Source organism: Jaculus jaculus, chromosome 7 (genome assembly GCF_020740685.1).
Source record: "Jaculus jaculus isolate mJacJac1 chromosome 7, mJacJac1.mat.Y.cur, whole genome shotgun sequence".
NCBI classification, from domain to species: Eukaryota; Metazoa; Chordata; class Mammalia; order Rodentia; family Dipodidae; genus Jaculus; species Jaculus jaculus.
In genome coordinates, this window is record NC_059108.1 from 146,471,291 (window position 1) to 146,490,956 (window position 19,666).

Genomic DNA, 19,666 nt, shown 5'->3' on the forward strand with positions numbered 1-19,666 from the left:
ACAAACTGAGAAGAGAAAGAAAAGATCCCAGTTAAGGCCTACAATAGGTGTTTTAACCTACTTTTTACACCTAGTCCTCTCTGGCACATCTATAAAACCTATGGGTTGGATACAATCTCAGAATAGTATTTGCTAATGTATGAAATAAAATAAACTAGACCTTAAGAAAACAAACAAACAACAAAAATCAACTAAAAAGACTGTAGAGATGGCTCAATGGCTAATCTGCTGAACTAAGTTCTATCCACAGCACCCATTAAAGTGGGACACAAAGTGGAACTGCATCTATAATCCTGACTTGCCTAAAGCAATGGGAGGCAGAGCCAGGAGAATAAAGCAGCAAACAACAAGGGAAAGTATGCCTCAAATTAGGGAGAAGGATGGAAGGAATCAACAACTCAAGGTAGCCAGTCACATGTGTGTACACACACTTTTTTAAGTAAAAAACCCAACAACTATGAAATGATTTACAAGTATGCTATTGCTGGATGTGTTGTTGTAACCCTGTAGTCCTAGCAGGAGGACTTTCACAAGTTCAAGGTCATCCTGGGATACAGCAACTTTCAGGCCATTCTGGGATACAAAACAACAGGCCATAAATTAAGTAAAGGAGCAAACATTATGCACAAGATTTAGATGAGATTTAGCAACTGGTCTAATAGCATAATTTTGAAGTTGTCATAAACAATATCACTTATTATCAATTTATTGCCAATAAATGATATGATAAAAATATCTGCTTTTTATGGCAAAAATCACAGGTGATTTATTATCTATGTTCATAATTGAAGGAAGTGCTAAATTTAATCTAGGGCCAGTAAAATAAAGATAAATTTATTTACCATCGGAGATCACAAGACACCAAGGACTAATTATTGTTTCCAATTCAAGTAACAAGCCATGCCCCTGGGGAACAAAGGCTGCCCTCCTGATTTTAAAGCCCTAGTGTTTGCTGCACTCTCAGTTCCCTAGAAAACAATCTCTACTGCACATATGAGAAACTATTTTACCACACCAGAAAGTATGATGTGTCAGATGTGGGGCCTTAAGAGAAACCTAGCTTCATGAAACACGTTCTTCAAGCAGCTCTGAGATGGGGGCTCCACTGCTTAAGAGAAAGGATATTGTAGATCCCTGCATTTTAAGCTCGAGCTTATTGGGAGATCTATACTTTCAAGGTGAGATCAAAATGCAAACAAATGGGTTGGTGAGATGGCTTAGCATTTAAGGCATTTGCCTGTAAAGTCAAAGGATCCGGGTTCAATTCTCCAGGATGCATAAGGGGGGCCACATACATCTGGAGTTTGTTTGCAGTGGCTGGAGGCCCTGGTGCACCCATTCTCCCCCTCCCCCGCCTCTCTCTTCTCTACCTCTTTCTCTCTCTCAAATAAGTAAATAAACAAAAATGTATTTTAAAATGTAAACAAATAAGCTAAAAATAGAACAAAGCAAAGATAACTTCTCAGAAAGTGCTCACACTGAAAGACACCTGCAATGACATGGGCTCCTGACATGGAACAAGATCTGAATTGAAAATGCCAGCAGTATCACGTGCTAGGTGACAACCCAGTCACTTCACGTCTCTGATACACAGTACCCTTGTTCTTGTTGGGATTAAGTGAAATAAAGTATGTGAAGGTGACAGCCTAAAGGTGACCAACAAATATGTTTGTTAGAATTTAAATATGATTCAGTTAAGGTCGAACATATAGTTTCCTTGAAAGGAATCCTTTTCTTCACTCATGTATTGACTCTTCATTCAGAGTCCCCAGGACACTGAATAGTCAGCTCTTTGCATGTTTCATCCTTTCCCTGTCAAAAGTTTAAATAGTCCTAATAAAGGATTTATTTTCTTAATGAAAAGTCTTACTCAGCCTCACCCGAGCCCTTCCCCAGCTCTCCAGTGCCTTTACGAGAGGAGGGGGCTGGAGAGATTGCCTAGTGGTTGAGGTGCTTGCCTGCAAAGCCTAAAGGACCCAGGCTCGATTCCTCCGTGCCCATGTAAGCCAGCTACACATGGTGGGCACGTGTCTGGAGTTGGTTTGCAGTGGCTAGAGGCCCTGGTGCACCCATATTCATTCTCTCTCTCTCTCTCTTTCTCTGCCTCCTCTCAAATAAAAAAATAAAATATTTAAGAAAAACTAGAGGAGGCAGCAAGTCGTCACTAACACTGCAGCAAATTAAGGAGGGCAGGCTGGGAAGGAATGCCGAGCACCGGAACTCCCTCCGGGTCTCCTGTGTGCTGACTTGACAACTGAGATGCGAGCAGGACATAATTTCCAAATAGCACATGAGCACAGCTGACAGTGAGGGTGGTCTCTAGTCTTCAAATAATAAACAGCTTGGTGGGACATTTATTTTTCTATTTACTGAAGTAGGAGGAAAGGATAATTATCAACAGGCTATGTCATCCAAATAAGGAAATAAATCCAGAGGCAAAAAAAATAAAAAAAAATCTACGACTGAAATTTTTTCATGTTGTAGTCTATGACACATTTATTTGTAGCTTATGTGTTTGCTCTAAGTCCTTACTTTGGAGATGGGGAAATGACTTTGTGCAGATAACTGAAAAAGCAGCAATGGTTGACCAGTTACATGGGTCCTTCCTTTCCCGACCTTTTTCCTGACTTCTGGTTCACAGAAGTATGAAAATTGAAATATAGTACCACCACCCGGCAAGTAGAGCTGTTTCAAGAGACGCTCTGGGCACTGCAAGTTCAAAGCCATGGGAGAGGCCAAGACAGAGGCAGAAAGGACGGGTGTGGACTCACTGCTATGCTTTCTCTGAACACTAGGATTACTGGCTATCTAATGAAGGGCGTGGTAATGAACGTGAAGAAGCCAGTTCTGTATACTGGGTTTAACTAGCAGTTTGCAAGGATTATATGAGATGACTCAGACAAGAAAGACAAAATAAGACAAAATTAGGGCTGGAGAGATGGCTTAGTGGTTAAGTGCTTGCCTGTGAAGCCTAAGGACCCCGGTTCGAGGCTCGGTTCCCCAGGTCCCACGTTAGCCAGATGCACAAGGGGGTGCACGCGTCTGGAGTTCGTTTGCAGAGGCTGGAAGCCCTGGCGCGCCCATTCTCTCTCTCTCCTTCTATCTGTCTTTCTCTCTGTGCCTGTCGCTCTCAAATAAATAAATAAAAAAAAATTAAAAATAATAAAAATAATAAAAAAAGAAAGACAAAATTAATCTGGGATTTTTGTTCCAGCCGTCATGGGGCTCCTGGTATAAGATTTACTATCCCACTACAAATTAGAAAAACTGGTAAAATACTGGAGGCAATTGTTTTCTCAAACACTCAACAAGAGCTAGCATTAGAAAGTCATTAGTTGAGGGCTAGCGATATGGCTTAATGGTTAAGGCATTTGCCTGCAAAGCCAAAGGATCGTGGTTCGTTTCTCCAGGACCCATGTAAACCAGATGCACAAGAGAGCACATGCATGTGGAGTTTGTTTGCAGTGGTTGGAGGCCCTGATGAGCCCATTCTCTCCCCCGGCCTTTCATTCTCATAAATAAATAAATAAACGTTAAAAAAAAAAGTAAGTCATCACTTGGGAGGCGGAGGTCGGAGGAGCACAGTGAGTTTGAGGCTACCTTGAGATTACATAGTGAATTCCAGGTCAGCCTGAGCTAGTGAAACGCTACCTCAAAAAACAAACAAACAAACAAACAAAATTTTAAGCCTCATTAACCTGTGTAAAAGATATGACACATGTCTAACTGGAAACCTGGAAAGGAGGTGTGAGAGAAAAAACTAATGGCAGGTATTTTAATTTTGGGAAAATGAAAAATCTAGAGATTTGGGTGAGATCTGCTGCAGAAATGATTCCTTAGGATTTCTTCTGGGAATCATTTTCCCTTTTACGGATTAAATGAAAGAAGGAATTCCTTGACATAAAATCAAGGCACAGAAGACATTGAGAGTGCACAGCTGAGTGCACAGACCCAGAGTCACCTTGGGGTGCATCATGGCCGGGAAGTGGCTATGGAGCACACAAGCTGGCTGGTCCTACTTTAATGGCTTTGTTGTTCATAAGAAACGGGTCCTTCCAATCTCTATGTTAGCCTGTCACATTAGGTGACCTCCTCCACAAGCATTCTTGTCATTGGGAGGCACTCTGGAGCTGAAGAGAAGCCAGCACCATGTTCTTGGACCTCCAGAACTGAATTAAGTAAACCTTCTTCCATTACAAAATCACCCAACCTCAGGTAGTTTGCTACAGTAACGGACTAAAGCACATTTGCAAAAGCAGAAAAGAAAACTGGATCATCTTCTGGAGATAGGTCAGAGGGTACAGTGAAAAGAAAAACATCCTTCCAAAATGTATACATAATTCTGAAACTACAGTTAGAAGCAGTATGCTAATCTAAACCCATTTCCCCCCTAACCTCTATTTAAAGTTGTTGGGATTTGGGGCAAAATATACACAAAGTGCTCATTCTACTTATTTTACTGCATTGCAGCTAGGTATTTATTATGTGATCCATCCTTCTCCATGAAGAGAGAGCTGGGATTATACAGATTCACACACAGCCTTACTGCCCTGCAATCTGGCCATCCATGTCAAGAATCAGCTCGCTTACTGTACATTTTCTTCTCTTTTCAACCATTCCTTGGGGTGATGATGATTCACACAACACAGCAAGCCAAGAAAACCTGAACGAGCTACACAGAGGGGCTATTAGCATGTCTGGCCATAAAGACTCCAGGATAGCCAGAGACAACATCTTATGCAGAGGGGCTATCAGCATGTCTTGACATAAAGACTCTAGAGCACCTAGAAACGGCATCTTATACAGTTGCACACTGAGTATAGAAAGCTAAAATAATATTTAAGAGGCTAGGTTATTTGTGGGTTTTAATAGTCTCTCTTGCATGTCGTTTCCAAGTTAGCAACAGCAAAACCATGGCAACAGGAAATTCTTCCCTGCAGTGGAGTTTATGAATGCTTTTCTGTTTTCATGAGTCAATTCCTTATTTAATTTCCTGTACAGAAAATCAGAGAGATCACTGTAGACTGTAATACAGATGTGTTAATCCAAAGACCTTCTTAAAGAGAAACAGGTCATATGTATCTATGGATAGTTTTTGAGATAAAAGTGCCAACCGTCTCCATACAGACATGTAGCAGAAGCCAACATTTAACATACTGTAACACAAATATATAATCGAGAACCTAATTATTAACCTTTGCAATCTATGATGACTTAGGGAATCACACTGTACGACCTTGTAGGTTTTTACACTGTAGGTAAACAGATCACTTCATTACTGTGCTTTTATCAACACATTTTATAAACCAAATGAATGGCAAAGCCCAAAGGCTTATTTCTTTGAGATGAAGATTAACTGTACCAGGAAAGCAGAAGGGAAGTGATCTGAGGCAGGGAAGAGAGCCAGTGAGGACCGGAAGAGGGACAGAAGGGTGGAGAAGATGAGCAAGGCGTGTACAAAAAGTCCTAACATACTTAAACAAATAAACAATGGACAGCAGTAGAAACACAGAAACAAAAAGCCCTCCCAGGTATTAGAAAAATATGGAAAATAAACAAGGGCTGACCCTGAGAAAAGAATAAGGATTACAAAAAAAATCAAGGAAAGTTAAGGATTCTAAGGCTTACCATCAGATTGTAAGTTATTGTATGTTTAAGTCACCCTAATATTCGGCTGAATGGAATGAATGAAATGTCTGCAATGTTATCCTGGAGTAATTCTGTATGCCGCGTTCACTGACCTAACCTGCCCACATCTCTGTACACAGCCTTGCCTTGAGTCCAATCCCAGCTACCTGGACCACGTGCTTAGATGGCTCTGCTACCACATGCTCCCCTGCCTGGCTTTCTCTGCCCATCACCAGCAGTGCTGTGCACTAAACAGCAGTGTTGTTTTACGGACAACTTAACGGAATGCACATCAGCACTGCAGGAGGAAATCACGCCTAGGGAAGGGTCTATTTCTTACTTTTGGTGTCAAGCTGTGCGCGATACTTCTCAAATCCTTTTAGCCTAACTCGCTCTCCCAATAGCTGAAGGAATTCCTCGAAGGCAGGACCCGCTGACTCGTTATTGTACATCTCTTCTTCAGTGCTCTGGCCAGCTTTGCAGTACATGATGCCGACTTTCTGCTGGTAGTTTAGCTGTGGAGGCAGAAAACACGGAGTATGTCAGTATCAGCAGATGCGCGCTACCCCCCAGTGCTAACAAGTCCCATGGGGAAAACGCCCAGCCAAAAGCTAATGTCTTCTTGAAATTCTTCTTCTCATTCTTCTGTCTTGGATCCAAAGACTACAGTGGAATAAACATTTATAATCCTCATGAATTAAGAGAAAAACACAGAAAAAAGTTTTGAATTGCCTGTATGTCAGCATTCATCATTAGACCAGATGTTAATATTTGAAGGACTGTTTTCATGAGTTATAAAGTACAAAAGAGGCTCTGAGGAATGGCCTGGCCAAAAAAAAAAAAAAAAAAAAGGAAAGGTCATTATTTTTCAGTGATCTTGCCCTTTTAAAAGGTGAGGCCCTTACAAATTTAAAAGCAGAGGACTAATTAACAAAGTACTTTAAATCATTTTGCTCTTAACAATCCCCATTAGTATCCTTGCTTTCTAAAATTAGAGTAGAATTATCACCCGACATCATTTGTATAGTACATTAAGTTGCAAACCTAATATACCTTTGTTAGAACGTGAGTACCATCTACAATCTTGAGAAACTTCCAAAACAGTTTCCTCAAAGGCAAAAAACTCTAACAAGGGTCTCACAATGACAATTTAGTTGGTGGCAAAAGTTCCCCTCAGCTGTAGCTAAGTAAAGCACTTCAGCGAGTTCAGTATGGTGAAACACAAACAATTACTCATCGCGGAAAAGCCTCGTCATCCTGCGGGTGGACTGTAAGGAGATACCAGACTCTGGGTAAGAAATAGGGCAGCAGGACATTCTCAGCAATTAACCCTGCTTCCCCAACAGCACTGCAACTGTAGCCCTTGCGAGCTTTCATCTAATAAGCTCAGGCTGCAGCTCAGGGTTGTGTGTCCAGCAACCCAGAGGCCCTGGGTAGGATTCCCAGTACCGCCAAAAAGCTCATTCACAAATCTAAAGTCAAGTACTCTTTCCGCCTCAGGCTGCCGACTTAGTAGTGACTATAGAGATGGCACCGCACCTGGCAAGGTGAAATTTTAATAACTAACTACTGAGTATCTGCTATTAGCCAAACATGACATGCAGTGTCGAACATACATTACCTTCCTATCCTCGGGACAACTCACAAGGTCGATAGAACACTGAAGGGAAGGTCAGGGAATAGCTGAGAAAGTGAGTCGCTCAGGGAGGGAATCGCTATCACAAATTGTGACTTGGGACGCGGACTCATCTAACATCACCAAGACTCAACCAGTCTGCTCTGATTCTCTTTCCTCACTGCACACATAGGTCCACAGCCCCTTATTTCCAATTCTAAAGTTGAAAGGTAAAAAATAAACATAAAACTGGCCATGGCGATGGCTTAGTGATTAAGGCACTTGCCTGTAAAATCTAAACACCCAGGTTCGACTCCCCAGTGTCCACATAATCCAGTGGCACATGTGTCTGGAGTTTGTTTGCAGTGGCTAGAGGCCCTGGTGCGCACACTCTCTCTCTCTTTTAAATAAATAAATAAATACTAAAATAAACATAAGCAAACACACTTTGCAGCAAAATTTGGTATGGGGCTAACATTACCACTTGTAATTTATTCTTGAGTGTGAATATTCATATTATCATATGCATAAATATTAATGTGTTTGGCTGTGTGGTCCTGTCTCAGATCATACTGGGAATATTAATGTGTAGTGTACATGTTTTCTTACCCTCCTAAAATCTGAAATTTTATGAAGCCTAAAACACTCCTAGCCCCCTGCCATTTTACTATGAGGGTCTAAACTGTCTTTATCAATGTTCCAAATCATAAGGTTCAGGGCAGTGCTAATATAGAAAAACATCCTGGGAAGAACAACGTTGCCTGCTCTGCCCTCCGCTCACCCTGCTTAATTGACAAGGAACCTCAGATGAGGTCATGTGGCCACAGTGTGGCCCCTGGAAGCTCCCTACTGCACAGACTGGTTCTGCTTCACTCCACCAGCTTCTGTGTTAGAATGCAAATAGTGGTGTATAACAATATAGGACTATGTAAAAATTAGCATGTAAGTTGACATTACTGCTATTTCACTTTAATGCTATAGGAACACAGTTGGGACATTTCTGTATATATCACACCTAAGGCAAACAAAGCAAAACAAAACTTCCAAGAAAAGTCTGCTGCACACCACTGACTAATAGTCAAGAGGGTACCCCCACAGGTGGGGGCTCAAGAAGGAAGCTGAGAACCCTAATAGGCCCATGCAAATAATCAGGGAGTGGTGAGCTCTTCATCCATTATGGATGCAGCTCCCAGGACTGGCCCAAGGGGCATCTCTTCCCCACAGGGAGAATTATATGGATAATGCAATCTGGAGACAGAAGGGAGCTCTGAGCTATAGGCAGCCTGCCTGTGCCTCCCACAGCAGGCTTCATTCTTCACACTGAATAACATTACAGCACCCTGGATTTGTGGGGAGCTTTAACAACAACAACAGAAATGAAAAAAAAAATATACACAGTATAGAAAGACCTAAGATTTCACTGAAAAATTTCAAAAGAATTCATTTATCTGTTAAAAAACAGTTTGTGAGCCGGGCGTGGTGGCACACACCTTTAATCCCAGCACTTGGGAGGCAGAGGTAGGTGGATCGCCGTGAGTTCGAGGCCACCCTGAGACTACTAGAGTGAGATCCTATTCCCCCCAAAAAACAAAAACAACCACCAACAAAAAGAGAGTTTAGTGTGGGAAAACAGACAAGTCATGGAAGTGCTTTCTCTAAAGCAGCAGACAAGCAGACCCCGAAACAAGGAGACCCTGCACCCTCTTTTCACTATGGCTCATACCCAGGTGAGATCCACCTGCAGACAGACAACAAAACAGTTTCACTGGTTTGAAAGGAACACTCCTTTAAGAGGATTAGGAAATTCTAGGAAGTTGCTAGAATGTCAAATACCCCCACAGTTTGAAACTGCCAAATGTCACCAGCTCTTGATTTCTACTCCAATTAAGTCTAACATTGGTGGCATTCGCTGAACCCAGGCTCTTCCAATCTTCAGTGACCATGTTTCCTGTCAGAAAATGAGGAGCTGAGCAGGAGTTATGCAAGTGCACTGAGATACATTCCCAAGAAGGAGCAAACGCCCAGGGACAGCTGTGCCCGTGCTTCGGGGATCCGTGATTGCTGTGAGGCTGAATGAAGCAGGTATTCTTCTCTTGGAAAACACACCAACGTATCACAGTGGGCTTTGCATGGGGATATAGACTACTTAAATCCCACCCCAAACAGGACACCAGAACCATTCTGGATACTGGCTGCATACAGTGTAGCAGTTTGCTTTGGACAATGCCTGGACCATTTATAAGTACAGCTCTAGGCTTACAGATGAGCTGTCCCTCACCCACACGGACGTGTTTATAGAAGTGAGGACGGTCAGCCCAACAGGAAACAGCATTACCTGAGATAAAGCTCAGCAAAGCCAGGCTGGGTTTTAACCTCTATCAAAAGTAATGTGCACCCCACAGCTGGAAACCCTCGGAACTTGAGTTGGCTCTTTCAAAACATAGTCCCATCAGCCTATAAGCATGCACGGACACACACACACACACACACACACACACACACACACAGGGTGGGGGGGAGAAAAGGAAAAGGAGACACAGTACTAGCATCCCTCAATTCAAAAAATTGGGAATAAAGATGTCCAACTGGTGAAGTCTATGCCAACTTTCTAAATCCCAAAGCACTGTAAAATCTGGAGCCCTTAAAGCAGGTCCCAGCACTTCGGTGACCCGGGGCTCCTGAGCTCCTGGAAAGATGGCTGATTGTGTCAGGCCCCACACCCGCACAACCAGATCTGAGTAACCAGGCTCTCAAGAAATTCTGCATTTTCACCCTCTCTTAGTAGAGACACAGAAAGATGCTGGATATCAAAGGCCACGAGAAAGACCTTGTTCAACCCAGTCTATTTAATGTGTACCTAGGAATTTACAAGGTGTGAAATGCTAGTTCTTTCTCTGTGCTGCAGTTTGAAAGAATGGTGCATGAACTCTTGAAGGTCTCTGAGACAGCAGTGCCTCGTGCTCTGGCATTCGCACTGGCAGACACAGAATGAACCATGCCAGCTGTGCCAAACTACGCCAGTGTTCTTTCTCAGCACTGCATACTCACCTCTTGAAACAGCAAACCATCAAAAACAAAGAAACAGAAAAACTCCAGTTAAAGCCAGTGTGGTGGGGCCCGCCTTTAATTCCAGCACTAGGGAGATAGAGGTAGGAGGATCACTGTAAGTTCAAGACCAGCCTGAGACTCCATAGTGAATTCCAAGTCAGCCTGGGCTAGAGTGAGACTTTACCTTGAAAATCAAACACACACACACACACACACACACACACACACACACAAAGAAAACAACTAAACAGGGCTGGAGAGATGGCTTAGCAGTTAAGGCACTTGCCTGTGAAGCCCAAGGACCCAGGTTTGACTCCCCAGAACCAACATAAGCCAGACACATAAGGTCACACATGCACACAAGGTAGCACACATATCTGGAGTTCAATTGCAGTGGCTCTCTGTCTTTTGCTCTCTCATTAAAAAAGAAAAACAAAACAAAACAAAAAAACAACAGTTCACTGGTGAGTTCTGAATTTCACCTTTTAAACCTGTGCAGCCCTAAGAAGCACTAAAAACTCTGCCCTACTCCTAACTTCTCTGCACCTCCAGCAAACATGCAGGGGAGAATCCCTACAGGCTTCGTTCTAAGTTATTTCCCAATCCCCTCTGGAGACGGCACCTCCAATCTTCCTGCCTCAGTCTTCTCTGAGTGCTGGGATTTCAGGAATGTATCACAATATCCAGCTCAGGATATTTAAAATTATAAAACAACAAAAAACAAAAACATTCCTATTTCTCAATTATTTCTGCTCTGGAACAAACTTTTGGTGTCACGCCTGATTTTTCTTCTACAGTTTTATGAAAAACTTTTAGTAGTGCCATGTCACCCCATACTTAGGAGGCAAAGGTACAAGAATCAAGAGTTTGAGCACAAGCTAAGATACATGACGCCCTGTTTGATGAAAGAAACTAAACAAAACCCTGTTGTTTGACATTTCAATCTGTAATCCAGTTGAATTAACTTGTGTAAGTTACAACATTTATGTCAAGGTCAGTTTGTTTAAGGATACCCAATGGACCCAGCATTATTTGTTTGAAAAGCTTATCTGTCCCCTGTGATTTGCTTTTATACCTTTGCCAAAAATCAGTGGGCTACATTTGTATGGGTCTATTTCTGGGATTTTTACTCAGTTCCACTGACCATGTGTTTGTTTTGCAAAAATACCAGAGCCTTGATAGCTCTTACTATGTATCTTAACAAGTAAAACAATTTCTCCTGCATTCTTTTTCCCCTAAAATTGTTTCAATTCTTTTAGTTTTGCCTTTTCATATAAATTTTAGGATACAATTGTCTATAACGATAAAAAGCATAGCTCAGGTTTTGACAGGTTTTGTGTTTCACTATGTTTCAACTTGGGAAGGCCTGAGGTCATAAATATGAAGAATCCTCTTTCTGTATGAGTGGTGTGTGGCTGTTCATGGTCATGTGTGCATGTGTGTAGGCCAGGGCAACAGTGACCTCTTTCTCAACAGCTCTTCACATTATAAATGATGACAAAATCTCTCACAAAGCCTGGAACCCACCGACTTAGCTAAACTACTTAGCCATTCCATCAACTCCTGGGGATCTGTCCCTGTCCTCCCCCCTCAACCTGGTGGTGGTGGAATTAGAGGGGTGCACTGCCATATCCATCTTTTAAAAACATATTTTATCTGAGGAGAGAGAACGTGTGCATGAGTGCGTGTGTGCTTGCACCCGAGCCTCCGACAGCGTAAGTGAGCTCCAGACGCATGCTCCACCTTGTGCGCCTGAGTCTACCACTGTAAGTGAGCTCCAGACGCATGCTCCACCTTGTGCACCCGAGCCTCCGACAGCGTAAGTGAGCTCCAGACGCATGCCCCACCTTGTGCGCCTGAGTCTACCACTGTAAGTGAGCTCCAGACGCATGCCCCACCTTGTGCACCCAAGCCTCCGACAGCGTAAGTGAGCTCCAGACGCATGCCCCACCTTGTACGCCTGAGTCTACCACTGTAAGCGAGCTCCAGACGCATGCCCCACCTTGTGCACCCGAGCCTCCTACCACTGTAAGTGAGCTCCAGACGCATGTGCCACCTTGTGCATCTGGCTTTATATAGGTACTGGGAAAGTGAACCTGGGCCAACAGGCTTTGCAAGCAACAGCCTTTAACAGGTGAGCCACCTCTCCACCCTGTAAATCTGGGTTTAAAATTTTATATTTGTATTTATTTATTTGAAAGAAAGAGACCAAAACAGAGAGATAAAACGGGTGTGCCAGGGCCTCCAGCCACTGCCATCCAACTCCAGACACATGTGTTACTTTGTGCATCTGGCATTACATGGGTAATGAGGCACTGAAACCAGGCCAGCAGCCTTTGCCAGCGAATGCCTTTAACAGCTGAGCTGCCTCTCCAGGCCTCGTGTCCGGCTTTATGTAGGTTAAAGGGATTTAAGCTCAGGCCCTCTTCCTTTTGCAGCAAGCACTTTAGCCACCAAACCATCTCCCTGGTAGATGACTGCTTAGTCACTTTCAGAACAGAAGTCCTAGCTATGCTTAGTTGTCTGTATGTCCAAGCATTCCTCCTGTTGAAACAGATTAGGAGGGCAAGGGAAAAGAAGAGTATAACCTGTAAAAAAAAAAAAATACATGAGCAATAATAATAAAAAAAAAAAAAAAAAGCCTAGAAAAGCAGAGATACCTCAGGAGTTAAGGTGCTGGCCTACAAAGCCTAATGACCCAGATTCGATTTCCCAACACCCACATAAAGTCAGATGCAAAGTGGCACATGCATCTGAAGTTTGTAATAGCTGGAGGCCCTGGCATGGCCCATTTTCTCTCTGTGTGCTTGCAAATAAATAAATAAAAATATTTTTAAATGGATTATAAACAATACTGCATTTTAACATCAGTTTCTACATATTCATTGAAAGAAATACATCAATTCTTTAGGTTGATACTGAGTCATACATTTTAGCTGAATGTACTGTGCAGGTCAAAGGCTTTAAAAAAATACTAGAGGGCTGGAGAGATGTCTTAGCAGTTAGGCGCTTGCCTGTGAAGCCTAAGGAGCCCGGTTTGAGGCTCGACTCCCCAGGTCCCACATTAGCCAGATGCACAAGGGGGCGCACACGTCTGGAGTTCGTTTGCAGAGGCTGGATGCCCTGGCACACCCATTCTCTCTCTCTATCTACCTCTTTTTCTGTCTGTCTGTCGCTCTCAAATAAATAAATAAAAATATATAAAAAATATATTAAAAAAACTAGAATCTTAGGCTGAAGAGATGGTTTAGCAGTTAAGGCGCTTGCCTGCAAAGCCTAAGGACCCAGGTTTGATTCCCCAAGACCCATGTAAAGCTAGATGCACAAGGTGGTACATATGTTTGGAATCTGTTTGCAGTGGCTAGAGGCCCTGGTTCACCCATTCTCTTTCTCTATCAGCCTCTCTCTCTAATAAAGAAATTAATAAAATACTTTTAAAAAATTGAATCTTGCTTTGTAGACTGTTATATTATCTAAATAGCTTTATTATTTTTTCCCCTTCTGTAAGCCTTTTCTTTCCTGAGTCAAAGACAAAGCTTTCAGTAGTAAGCTAAGTAACGGTGGTGGAAGAATGCGTCCATCCTCACCTTGCTGTGACTGTCTTTCGCTACTGTGACACCAGCTATAGACGTTTTGATGTTCTTTATCAAGAGGAGGTTTCTGTTCTTTTTCTTTTTTTAAATCATGAATTAGTTTGAATGTTGCTAAACGTGTCATAGTTCCACCATGAGCCTGTTAGTACAGCGAGTCTCCTTACTGAATGGTAAGCTGTGTTGCTTGACTTATAAATATTGAACTAGCTAGCTTTCCATCTCTGGATAAACCCAGCTAGGTTAAAGTCTCTCTGTTTCTCCCCGCCCCCACACACACACACACACACACACACACACACACACACACACACACACACACTTTATATTTGCTTTTTGTCAAGAAATTGTTCATGTACATTCATAAGATATGTGATCTGTGTATGCCGATTTTTCCTGTTAATTTGAGGTTTTTGTTTTTTTTTTTTCTTTTTTAACTAACCTCATTTGCTTTAGGTTCTGTTTGGTTGGTTCTGGAACCCCGAGGATTGCTGGGCCTTCTCAGCCTGACTATCACACAGTCTCTCGCTACATCTGGTAATTTCTAGTTAACTGATTGTGACTTGCATCTGTACTGTGTTCCTTTTTCTGTCCTTCACTTTATATGTCAGGTGAGTTCTGGGAATAATCTATAGTTCATATAGTTGGATAACAGTTGTTAAAATCCAATTTGCCAACATGACCTTTAATTAATACATCTAGATCACTTTCAATTAAAGAAATTACTAATGTGAGGGCTTAAGTCTGGCATTTGATTTGTCATGTTTGTGTTGTTCATATTTGCCGGTAACTACTGCTCTATCTCCAAGTTCACAGATTCTTTTGTCTCCTCATTTTTGCTGTTGAGCCCATCTTTTGAGTGTTTTTGTTTTGTTTTTTATTTTTTCAAGGTAGGGTCTCGCTCTAGCCCATGCTGACTTGGGTTTCACTATATAGTCCCAGGGTGGCCCTGAACTCATAGTAATCCTCCAACCTCTGCCTCCCAAGTGCTAGGATTAAAGGCATGCACCACCATGCCCAGTGAGTTTTATTGTGGTAATTATATTTTTCAGTTCTAATATTTCCACTTATTTCTTTGCTAAGACTTTGTTTCCTCATTTCTTAAAATCATGCTTGGAATTGCTCATTGAAGCATTTTTGTAATGGGCTGTTTACAAATCCAATTATCTAGTATGTGTATTATCTGCGTGCTGGCATGTACAGCAGGCTCTCTTTCCAAATGACATTTTTATGGAGGCCAGAGGTTGACACACAGTGTCTTCCTTGATCATCTTCCACCTTATTTTACTGAGGCAGAGTCACTTGAACTCAGAGGTCATCAATTCTGCTAGTCCAGCTAACCAGCTTAACATGGGGGTCCCCCATCTGCCTTCCACGCGCCGAGATGACAAGCTACCACACGTGCCAGGCACTTATGCAGGTGCTGGAATTCCGAATCAGGTACTCACACTACAAAGCAAGCACTCTGTGAGCTGAGCCACTTCACCAGCCCCATTATGTTTTTCTGTGCTATTCAGTAAAGACTAACATTTAAAATTTTGTGTCTTTCTATGGCTGTCTTGTTTTGGTTCACTGGCTAGACAGAAAGATTCTTAGGGCCTTTTTCTTTTTTGCTGCTGCTGCTGTTTGTGATTACTGAGAGTTACAGGCGGTTTTGGGATAAAGGAGCAACAGAGAGAACCGAGGCCCTCACCCCTGTGCCATTCCAGATACCAGCAACCCTTGCCAGTCTGCTGCCTTCTACTTCCCACTTTTGTTTTGTTTTTTTGGTTTTCTGAGGTAGGGTCTCATGCTAGCTCAGGCTGACCTGCAATTTGCTATGGGCTTCCCACTTCTTTTTATACTTTTGTTATATACAATGTCCATGACTGTTGGCTGCACTTATCAAAGAGAATAGAGAGGGAAATATATTGTATCTTTTCAGAAGCCAAAATTCCAACTTTGCTTAAAACAATGTTTCTGTTAGTTCTCCTGTTCAGTCTCAGTGAGTAGCTGGGCTTGCAGCTACTGAAGATGCAGACTTCCAAATCCTCATGACTCATATTGACAAGCATTCACTCTGGCTCAGTCTTCATAAAATAGCTCTCTTAACTTCTTCCCAAAGCTACATCTTTTTATTATACTCTCAAAAGAATGGCAAACTGGAGAAAAAAAAAATTAGTGTTGAGAACAACAAAAAAAGCTGGTTTGACATTTTATCCATAATGAGAATTACTAACAAAAATACAAATGCTTTAAAAAACAACATATGGATGCTGGGTAGAAAAGTTTTTTAAAAATACTTTTGACAGATATTTTCAAAATTATAGATGTGTACTTGCATAGCTATATGCTAATCTATTTCTGACTTTGTCATAATGTAAAGGAAATATTCTACACACATATAATAATCTTTTCTTTCTTTTTTTTTGAGATAGGGCACATATGATAATCTTATCCAATGATGTTGTGAAGAATTCTCCAAAAATAAAAAGCTTCATCTGGAGTATTAAGTCAACAATAAATATTCCTGATTTGACATTGAAAAGAATTTCAATTACAAAGAAGGAAACCTTCATAACAGCATGATTTGTAACAGAAAAAGACTGAAGTCAACTCAAATGCCCATCCACAGAGAAAGTGGTGATATCAACTCACCAACGGTTCCACAATGCAAGAGAATGCTAGGCAGAGGTAATAAAAATGGGAACTATCCCATGTCCTAACAGAAGATATATAAAGCAATTGTCTACAGCGGGCTTATTTTGAGTAAAAAAAAAAAAAAAATACAGGGAACTAAAACTCTACTTATATATTTGACAGTGTCTGATAAGGAAACTGAAAAATACTGCACGTAAGAAATCCATGGGCGTGCTCACTGTGAGAGAGACAAGAAGAATTAGTATGAAGTGGTGGAAATGAGAGTCCTCAATGTACACACAGTCATATTTGGAATTTTGGGCCACTTGAGGACATCACCTACTCACCTACTTAAATTCTATGGAAAAGCTGAACATCTTATTTTAAAGGTGAACTTGTCAACTCCCCATGGCTTACAATCACGGAGGTGGACGTGCTGTTCCAGTCAAGTCCTTCCGTCTCTGCAGACCTTCCCAGGTCCTCAGTGCATGTGGCTCTTGGACTAGCCCTGCTCCATTACGGCCACCTGCAACTTACCACAGCCACTGTCTCCTCATGCCAGCGCCTTCAGCCATGGCAATCACAGGGCTTCTCATTGGAAAGGTCCAGATCCAGTCGTCAAAATATGGATGAGCCAGCACAGACTAACCACTGCTTGCAAACAGTTCCCACAAAGCTTGGGCTGCCCTTTCTTGCTGAGCAGTCTTGTGGCTGACAGGTCTATTTCCTACCTGAGAATACAAACCCAGGTCCAGAAGCCATCTGAACCACTTTGGTAGCCATCTGAACTTTATTTAAAAAGGAAAATGTTGTGTGTGTATGTGTGTGTGTGTGTGTGTGTGTGTGTGTGTGTGTCTTTAAGAGGACATGTATGTGCACATGTGTGCATGCACGTGGAGTTCAGAAGACAAGCTCATGAATCTTTCCTCTCAGTTTCCACCCACTTGCTTATAAGACAGGGTCTCTTACTGACTTGGGGATCGTTCAGGTTAGACTGGTTGGCCAACAGACCCCAGAGATCCTCCTATCGCCCTCCCCCCAGGGCTGGGATTACAAACACGTGCCACCATGCCCAGCATTACTATGTACGTAGTTTCTTTGATCAAACTTGGGCTAGGCCACGTGCTTTCAAGGCAAGCACTTTACTGACTGAGCTCTCTCTCTAGCCCCTAGCCAGCAAAATGTACACACACTCCAATTACGACCATAATCTAGGAGAAGATTTACACTCTAGGAATCACAGTGTTCTGCCAAAGTGTCACTCACAGAAAAATGGTTTAGGAAAGAATGTTTCCCCTATGGGGCATTTTTCAAAACCAGCTGCCTTCAACTGAAGAAGAAAATGGCCAGTCAAACTTGTTCAACCTCACAGTACGATAACGCGCCATGGCAAGGAACAACAGGCTGTCAGCAGAGAATCTCACCTGCGTCCCTTTCCATGGGGTCCGCACTATTCCTCACCAAGTAAATGCTGCCTTCTTCATTATCCCTGCACTGCACATACACATTCCATGATCCTTTGCACTTTTACCAAAACAATTTCAAAAGTACCTTTTTAGGGGTGGAGAAATGGGTTAGTGGTTAAGGCACTTGCCTGCACAGCCTAAGGACCCAAGTCCACAGAACCCAAGTAGGCCAGATGCCCATGGTGATACATGTATCTACAGTTCTTTTGCAGTAGCTAGAAGCCCTGGTGCACCCATTCTCTCTCTCTCTCTCAAATAAATAAGTAAATAAGTAAAAGTAAGATTTTTTAAAATTGAGAAAGCAATAAATATTTCCATTTTGATTTATTTTCATTAAAGCAACATATAAGAAATAGATACTCATTTAGGCAAAATTACTACTGAGTACATAAAACTTGATCATTCTTAATGGAAACAGGACTAACAATCTTCTCTATTACAAACTAGCAATTGTGCTCTAAGTATTTAGCACACTTTTTTCAAGGTAATGTCTCACACTAGACCAGGCTGACCTTAAACTCACAATGATTTTCCTACTTACGCCTCCCAAGTGCTGAGATTAAAGGTGTGTGCCACCACACCTGGCATGTGCTCTAAGTATTTAGAAGCCAACTCTACTCTAATTTTATCTGGGTTTAACATATTACTCTTAATACTGCACATTGGTGCCTGTATCAATAAGATTTGGAGCCATTTCTCCAATTTTGCCCCCACTGGCGAGGCAGGAAAGGAGGCCGGGGCACATGAGAGCATGCTGGTGAGGAAGGTGGGCTACGGAATCTCTGTGTCTGGATTCAAGTCCAACATCCACAGACCTCAATCGTGATCAGCCCTTCTGTGCCTCATCCTCAATGTACCTGTTAGTAAAATACTAATAGTATCTGTATTACAATGATTCGTGTAAATTACTTATGTTCAATCCAAGTTATCTATTTTCATTACTCTCGTGCATGGCTTCACACCCGTGCTCAGCTCCACAGCTTGCCGCTCCGTGAACACACTATGTCTTTGTTCCTTTGCACTTGGTTCTCACTAAACTGGATCTGGAGCACCCTCTCCCTTACCATCTGCCTTGATGAAATCTTCTTCCCCCAAGAGCATCTCATTCTGATCCTGATACCCTTTGGTTTGTACCTACACTGCTCTTGTTTAAAAGTATCTTATGCTCACTGCATTAGGCTTGACATCCAGGACAGTAATTTATGAGCCTGTCTCCTTCAGAAGTAAGGACTGAGTCTTCCTAGCCTCTTTATGCTGTGTAGTACTTAATCTGTGAGGAGTGAGAAGCGCAAAGCATCAGATGTACTGGCTTGTGGAAGCTCAGTACTGAATCTTTAATATGAGCTCTCTGGGAGGTTTATGAAGATTAAAGGAAATAATGTATGCAAAGAATAATGCTAACAAGTTATTTCATAGTCATAGACAGCTAATATTTCTTCACTGTTTATCAAAGTGCATAGCATTGTATGAAAGCAAAAGCACATATGTGAACTCCTTAAATCAGGGATTTGCATGACATTACTTTATTCTCCTTGCAAAAAATAGATGCCATATAATATTAAGACTACTGAATAAATACAGCTATGATATGGAGAATTTTAAATTAACTTAATTTGCCATACAATTCAAAATTCACTAGGATAGATAATGAAATTGCTAGTATTTCATGATATAATTTTAAGGATGGGAGTAATTAAGGT

General features: G+C 42.0%; 1 protein-coding gene across 4 annotated transcripts in view; it reads right to left on the bottom strand.

The window, feature by feature from the left end:
* Sipa1l1 (signal induced proliferation associated 1 like 1) overlaps nt 1-19,666 on the bottom strand; it is a 336,501-nt gene that overhangs the window by 75,035 nt on the left and 241,800 nt on the right. For all 4 annotated transcript variants that reach the window (XM_045153765.1, XM_045153762.1, XM_045153763.1 and 1 more), the window contains one exon: nt 5,969-6,143. In XM_045153765.1, coding sequence (XP_045009700.1) covers nt 5,969-6,143 — 175 coding nt within the window. The remainder of the gene's footprint in view (nt 1-5,968; nt 6,144-19,666) is intronic.